Genomic DNA, 7,911 nt, shown 5'->3' with positions numbered 1-7,911 from the left:
AACAAGCTTTAATCTGGTGTACAGTTTTTATGAGCAGCAGCTGAGCCTCACATGCAGTATTAACCACTACCACAAACCAATTTGAACTATTGGTAACAGACAAAGGTTGAACAAAGGGGTTTCTTTTGCTTTCCTTTGAATTTGACAAGAAAAAGTGCACTAAAAGGACTCCAAGCAATGTGAAGTTATTTCAGAGACTCAAATAAAACCTTCAGTGCTAGAAACAGAAAGTAAAAGGTTCAACATGTATTGAATTCAGGCATCAACACCAGGCATCAGGATATAACATATTGCCTGGGTGGAAATGTGCATTAGGTAACTGATCTTTAAAGCTTGTAAAACTTTAAATCTCCATCTTCATGTTGAACCACTGCACCTTTTCTTTTGGAACAGCTGGATGAATTTATGTCTAATGAGAAAGAAAGAAAACTTCACTGGCGCTGAACTGATTGTTCAGCGGGCCATTTGGACCAGGTCAGGTGCAAGACATCTGGCAGCTCGCGTGTGTGCTGCTCTTGTAGAGGAACTCAGAGAGGAATGGCAGCCGAGACTGTTAATAACAGTGTTGGACTGAAAGGCCTCCCTGTTGGATCTAGTTTCCTGGTGCGGACATATATCACCGGGCATGCAATACGTAAGATGTCAGCGATTCATCTTCATGAGACGGACATCAGGGCGTGCAGCATAGCCCCGACTGCAGCTGCCTTCTGGTGTTGGACAAGAGTTTCAGGTGGGCAAAGGGAAGCTGTAATTTAATTTTGTCAGATTAAAGTAGTTGAATAAATGGAAACAAGAAGCAGGTGTGTGCTTTTACTACAATAATGTTCCTTACAGTGGCATTCAACGTGCTTTTGGCTTGTAAATGACGCTTTGTGAATGATTCATGGGTTTTGGAGATTTATGTGAAGAAATATGCAGAAAGCTTTAAAAATATTTATTTAACAATGAGAAAAAATAGTTTCACAAGGTAAAGACCCAATCTGTGTTACAGCATTGTGTCTGCCCTAACTGTCACATAGTTTTGTCCAAATGGACTGCATTTAAAATGTTTTAGTCTTTTTACATTTGTGTGCTATGTCAGGAGGAAAGCACATTGCAGTGCTGATAAATGGCTTTGTACTTGACGGCGTGTTAGGGCCGGTAGGTTAAACATTACATTTTACAAGGGGGTAATATGCAGAAAAATCTGAATTTCTGAGATTAGAGTCGTACATTTACAGGAGATAACTTGGATATTCTCTGAGATTAAAGGCCACTTTTCGAGAAAAAAACACAAATTTATGAGAAGAAAACGTTGAATAATCTCTTAGATTCTAAAGTCAGACATTTACGAGACCAAAACTCACAGACAATAAAATCACAAGCATTTATTTATTGCATAATTTCATGAGGTCATCCACTGCAGGGATAATATACGGCAGGTGGCTGCGTCTCTGGTGTGAAGAGGCTGATCCAATTTGAGAAGTGAAGAGATGTGGTTCCTTTTTTTTACCGGGAATTTGTGATTTTAATCTTAGAGAATTCTGGAGTTTATTCTCACAAATGTATGACTTCTTAATCTCAGAATATTCAAGTTTTCTTTCTTTTTCTTTTGAAATTTGTGATTTCTTTTCTTGTAAATGTACCACTTTAATCTTCGCCAATATCCAAGTTTTTTTCTCGTATATTTAAGAAATGTACAACAAAATTATTTTATTTTTTGCTCAGATCTTTGAGACCTAATTCACCGTTGTACCGTACACCAATCCCAGATTGTGCTTTTTAAAGTACTTTGAATGGCACAAGCGTCTTCACTTAACAACGGCACAGACATTCAAAACAGGAGCGTCAGTACAAAAGCAAAGCAGCTATAATATACTGGAGCAACCCGGCAAAATTAGGCATTCACACTGACATTCATCGAAAAGCTGAGAGCTTCCAACGTAGCATATTACAACACAGCCCACACCATTAAAACAGAGATTATATATATATATATACATATATATGTATATATGTTCAATAGAAAATAGAGGTAGAAGCGTAAAACTTAATCCTACAGATGTAATCAAAAGTGGTGTTGATTGTCAATGTGAAAATTCCCTATTTACTATTAACCTTTTTATTATTAATGATTATAGAGAAGTCTTACATAAGCAGAAGAGTTATATCTTTAAACGAAATGATCAGCAGTGAAGGACCTGAGGGAGTATTTTTCTGTGCTTTTCAAGGAACGTGGGCTGATTTTATCAGAACTGCTTGAATAATAAAACTCAAAAATATTCTTTGAGCCTGCAAGATCTTTCTCAAATTCCCTCTCGCTGGAGTAACTCCCTGTGGCAACAGAGATGAACACTTTGGTTCTCCACTTTCACATGAGCAAGATCCAAATTCTGTGTTCTCAAATACTTTGATCAGGCTCAGAGAAAGTGTAATGTTTAACTCAACTCACATAGTCACTGTTTGATCCCTAACTTACCTTAACAATTATGCAAATATCAGTTTACTTCTGGAGGAATCCTGAGAGCTCATCTTATTCTGCCTGTTTAGCTTTTACTCCTTAGATACAATTTAAAACCGACAGTCAAACACAGAAATATGATTCAGGAGGTAGAAAGACAGTAAATATAGGCTGAATAAAGCAAAGTTTGAAAGAGATCGACATACTTCCTGTCCCTAAAACAGCAACCCTCCTCACTACATGCAGTTAGTCCTTGGACCACTCAGCTCAGGGGCCGAAAAGTGTCTCCTGCGGACCGTCTCTGCCTCCTTCTTCTGTCCCCCTGCGAGCCGCTCTGGCCCCAGGGGAACCCGGGGTTGTTGTGGTGCCATTAGGGACTCACACCCTCCCTCTGACTTACTGGGTGAAGTTTTTGGCTCCGTGGTGGCTGATGGTGGAGGCAGGGGGAATGAGATAGGGGTGAGAGCCAGGCAGATGTCCCCCACACTGAGCTGGCGGCAATGTAGGCCACAGAGACGGGCCGTCCTCTGAGGGCTGCAGGAGGACCAGCCCCTCCCACGCACAAAGAACGGGTACTCTGCGTAGACTTCCACCAATTCCTGGAGGAGCATGTTACATATGTACAGGAAGATTAGACACAGAAATGCAGCTTACATCCTTGTTCACTAGGGGGTGCTACTGTTCCAGTTTGGTGACTTTTGTATGTACTTATCTGAGACATTCATTAGATTCCATCATGAGCTATTTGAGCGCCACAAAAAACATTTGAGAAACTCAACAGGAATGTCTCTTTCCAGGAATCCTGACCCGGTTACTCAAGATAATCTTCAGACCTTCTTGGGAGCAGTTTAAGTAGGCATTATTTTCTTTCTACTAAACTACATCCGCCAACAGGTACGAGCCTCTCGTCCATAAGTAGGTGGTCTTGAAGTAACCGGGTCATGACTTTTGGAAGGAAACATTCCTGTTGAGTGCCCTCCAGTCCCATTATATTGAAGAGAAGGCCGATATCTCTAACACTCACACCAAAACAATCACGATTGAGAAATAGCACTACATGTAAGAGGAAACATAAGTTTTTAAAATTTTGGGGTGAACTGTCCCTTTAAGGTCCTGATGATTAAATGTCAATAGCTAAAGCTTTTTTGGTAATATTATGACGTAATTATGTCTTATGATACAAGTTTTTTGTTTGTAGAAAAATTAAACAAACCCAGTGAAAACTGAGGGATGACGGCAGGATAGACCATTCAAACCCTCCATTTCTATTTAAATATCAATATTGTACATCATCTCCCATGTGCAACATGTGGTGGATATACGATGTAAGATGCTACGTGTGAATGGTCTGTTGTGAATGGTGAATACTACAAAGGGATTTCCCTTCACCTGGGACTGCTGGTCGTGAAGCAGGATGAGGAGGCGTGAGATGGAGGTGGAGGAGGCTGAAGGGGAGATGTTTTGCACCGTGCAGCAGCTCAAGCGCAAGTCCGGACAGGCCAGCGCTCCCAGCAGGAAGTCCTCCGTCTGCAGGTGCTCCACCCTCCTCAGCCGCCCATCTCTGAGCTCGATCAGAGAACCGGCCACAAAGTGAGGAAGCAGCCAGGGGAAATTGTTAGGAGAGGAAGAAGAGGAGGAGGACGCCTGCTCAGAGGAGGGGAGAGCAGAAGATCTTGATGCATCCTTCATGGAGGGGTTGCTTGAGTTATTGTCAGGTGAAACTCTTATAAAGGAATGTCCAGAAGCGGGATGTTTGACAACCTTTGCTGAATTGTGCGACACATCGTATTGCAGTGCACGGTCGTCGTGTGGAAAGTGAGGTAGACTCAATGATGGAGGACTTGCTTTTTCAACCCTGGGAAAATGCTCAACTTTTCTGTCTCTTCTCCTCACATATGGCCCTCTATTCCTCCCATTGCTCTGCTTCTCTGTGTTTAAACTCTTGTCCCTTAATGTCTTGAGCTGCTCCAAGCTGTACCCTCCAGCCACCCTTTGGAGACCCTCTGTGACCAGGGAGACTGGGCTGAATCTGGAGGGGGTGTGTGGATGTCCCAGGTGGAGTGCAGGTGTGCCAGACAAGTGATGCTGATAGTGGTTGGAAAAGGCCCATCCAGGATGCAGGGGGTTGAACTCTCTCCACTCTGCCCAGCCATGATGATCCCTGAATGCAGAGAGGGTGTGAGGTTTGGACCTGGTGGATGAGTGAGTCGGCATCCAGGGCTGGTACAGCGCAGGAACCCGTCTCGGTACGGGCTGGAAAGGGCCTGTGTGCTTCGTCTTAAACTCACTGGGGCTCTTGTAAGGGTAGGGCGCCTTGAATGTTGCTGCATCACACTGCTGTTGCTGCAGTTGCTGCTGTTGCTGCTGTGGCGGCGAGTTTGGCCTTTGGTCCCTCTTTTTGAGCGGGAGTCTGTCCCTGTCCGGGACTAGAGCTGGATTCGGTGAGAAGCTCATTGGCTCACACTGCCTGTCACTCACACTGGCACTGCATGCCCTCCTGCAGAAGCTGAGGAGGTGTTGTGGTCACGTGGCACAGACTCCAGTCTCTTGGCAAGCGCTGCGGATAGTTAGGTCCAAGGTCGTCACGATTCTGAAAAGAAGAAGAAAAACAAATATTGTTGCACTTAATATCCTCGCAAACAAAGCGTCACGCTGGACACAATGTGATCCTCTAATCAGACTCTCTCTCTGTTCTTTGAAACATTTCTTGATAAATGACTAAATGGACCAACTGGTGAGATCTTTGCCTGCAACTATCCCCTTGACTTGACACAACAGCAGTAACTTCCTCATCAGCTTCCAATGAAGGCTTTCCAACCACCAACAGCTGTCCTGAAAGGGCTTAGTTTGATGGACATTTAACACCTCTTTTGAAAAGAAAAGTTACTATGGTTACAGTGTGGTTGCGGAGGAATGAGCTTAGTGAGAACAATGCAAAGCAAAAGCTTGGTTTAAAGTTAGAATATTTTATCACAAAGTTAATATTATTCTTTAATCATGTTTTCATGGTAAGTGTGTGTATTCAGTGACTGAGAAGACGTGTTGAACCGTGCATCTTTCTCATGGTGCTGAAGTGATCTCCACACCTCAAACAGCTCACTGAAGGGGGGCTAAATATAAGCACCTTGTGGCAGACACACACACAACAGTTTCTCACAAAGACATTATTTACACAAACTACAGAGCAACGCGGGACTCTTCCAGCCTGTCGATGCAAAGCTCATCTCAATGCCCTGTATTACACAGCCGAGCACCGCCGCTCAATGGACCTCTTTCACTCTGCCCTACAGGCACGTCTCTGATATGAGCTGCTTCTTTATTATGTGTGTGGGATCAGACACTCACACTGACATTCCTGTGCGAGCGTTATACCATGACACATACATAGATAGTCAGCTAAATGCCTGCAGTGAAAATGTAAATTCATTCAAAAAAGCTTTGAGGTGTGGGCTGCTTACTCACAGTGACCGGCACACAGGTGTGATCAGATTACGGCCCAAACAGGCCCGGCACTGTCGTGTTATCCAGGCTGAAAAACCGTATGAGGTGATCAGTTCTAATTTATGGAAATGTATTGCATACACAGCAGTGTTTAGTGTGTTTGGTGCCATCGTGATAATGATAATCTGCACTGATGAGGGGATCATTTGCATAGAGTGACTTAGTCAGGTTTATGTTTCTATGTATGGAGCAACACAACTAAATATAACCTTTGTTGTTGAATCCGCAAAGAGTTCATTAAAACATGCATTCAGAGTGAAACTAATGTATGTATCACAGCTGGCTCTGCTGGAGGACTTAAAGGCAGGAGCATGCAACATAAATCAAGATAAAACTGGTTTCCAGAGACTTACTTACACGTTCCTCCATCTGTTCATCTGTCCCTCTGTGCGACCCATCTTCACAAATCCATGTCCACTGACGCTCCACACACACACGCACACACACGCACACACACACACACACACACACACATACACACACTTGGCTTGTGTTCTCCCGGGCTGCAGGTGAAAGAGGCAAAACAGAATGATCAGAAGCATCCAGACAAGCTCAACAGACTGTCAGACAGACACACTCTCCTCCCTTTCTCTTCTCCTTCTCTCTCTCTCTCTCTCTCTCTTTCTCTCTCTCTCTCGCTCTCTCTCTCTCTCTCTCTCTCTTCCCTCCTACTCGCTTTCTACATTTTACACTCCCACTCTTCTACAGTCAGTCAGTCAGTCCTGTTAACCTTTCTCAGACAGATTTGATGTCTCTCTCTCTCTCTGTCTCTCTCTGTCTCTCTCTGTCTCTGTCTCTCTCTGTCTCTGTCTCTCTCTCTCTGTCTCTCTCTGTCTCTCTCTGTCTCTCTCTCTCTCTCTCTCTCTCTCTCTCTCTCTCTCTCTCTCTCAATCTCTGAACTTGTCCACCCCTTGTTTGCTGCTGAGTAGCACTCTCCATTTGTAATCACACTCCTCTCTTCCTCTCTCTCCATATTCCACACAGTCTCTCTCCTTCGCTCCATTAGCTCTCTGTTGTTGGGTGTATAATTAGAAATGAGACTGCTGTGCAACTCCTCAGCTGATGGTTTTGGCGCTTTGCCTGGTGTAGTGAGGGCGGGAAAGCGTTGCTTTTAGACTATAGCGTGGACACAAGAGAAAAAGGGGAGATTGCAAAACACAAATCTTGCTATCATATCTGCATCCTGATGTTTTTGTCTCACCTCAGTGGGAAGATTAATGACGTTTCACCCTGAACGACCGTGACGGCAAACTGTGTGAATGCTTTGAAATGGCAAGTAATTGCTTTTGAGCAAAATCTTTGAAGATCAACATTAAGCAGTAATGTCAACGTTCTGAAGAAAAAAGAGGGCCTTTCATGGGTGTGCAGACAACATAAACATAAACATAACCCCCCTCACCCTCACCCTTGCCCTGCTCGCCTGCAAGCTTTCTATAACTTTCTTTCTTGCCTGCCCTTTTCATCTTCTTGCCATCATTTTCAAAAGACAAGACAAAGGCTTCTCTCTTGTTTTTGAGAGGGCTGCCTCAGAAGCTCAGCAGCCCAGTTCTCAGCTATTGATTTTGCAGGGCCTCAGCAGGTGAACCCCCAGTCATGAGAAAGCCCACACACAATCTACTTTGAGGTGGAGAGGATTTCTCACTTTGAGTCACATCATGCTTCCTCTCTCTCTCTCTCTCTCTCTCTCTCTCTCTCTCTCTCTCGCTCTCTCTCTCTCTCTCGCTTCGCTCTCTCTCTCTCTCTCTCTCTCTCTCTCTCTCTCTCTCTCTCTCTTTCTCTCTCTCTCTCGCTTTCGCTCTCTCTCTCTCTCTCTCTCTCTCTCTCTTGCTCTCTCTGCATGCTGGGAGTTTGGTTGTGTGAGTGAGACGCTGAGCGGGTGCTATTTCGATACTTTCTTTTTGTTTATTTATTTATTAATGGGTTTGATTTAACTTAGTTCATTGGTGACAGTTTGATTTAGTTTACTTTTT

General features: G+C 43.9%; 1 protein-coding gene across 2 annotated transcripts; it reads right to left on the bottom strand.

Annotated features, from left to right (window-relative positions):
- Positions 1–920: 920 nt before the first annotated feature.
- LOC115008442 (uncharacterized) lies at positions 921–6,533 on the bottom strand. 2 transcript variants are annotated; one of them, XM_029432051.1, is made up of 3 exons: positions 6,295–6,533; positions 3,830–5,030; positions 921–3,039 (listed from the first exon to the last, which is right to left on the bottom strand). In XM_029432051.1, exons 2-3 carry the CDS (start codon positions 4,892–4,894, stop codon positions 2,677–2,679), a joined length of 1,428 nt encoding a protein of 475 aa, XP_029287911.1. In that variant the 5' UTR covers positions 4,895–5,030; positions 6,295–6,533; the 3' UTR covers positions 921–2,676. The 2 variants fall into 2 exon arrangements, with proteins under 2 accessions (XP_029287911.1, XP_029287910.1); XM_029432050.1 differs by having other exon boundaries at positions 6,299–6,533.
- Between the last annotated feature and the right edge of the window lie 1,378 nt (positions 6,534–7,911).

Source organism: Cottoperca gobio, chromosome 5 (assembly GCF_900634415.1).
Source record: "Cottoperca gobio chromosome 5, fCotGob3.1, whole genome shotgun sequence".
NCBI lineage: Eukaryota > Metazoa > Chordata > Actinopteri > Perciformes > Bovichtidae > Cottoperca > Cottoperca gobio.
The sequence above is the reverse complement of the archived record's forward strand: the minus strand, read 5'-3'. Positions and strand labels throughout refer to the sequence as shown.

Excerpts from the sequence above, each read along its gene's own strand:
- LOC115008442 (XM_029432051.1), bottom strand. The coding sequence starts at position 4,894 with ATGAGCTTCTCACCGAATCCAGCTCTAGTCCCGGACAGGGACAGACTC. Across the intron at positions 3,040-3,829 it reads TTCACGACCAGCAGTCCCAG|GAATTGGTGGAAGTCTACGC; the intron begins GTGAAGGGAAAT and ends ATGCTCCTCCAG.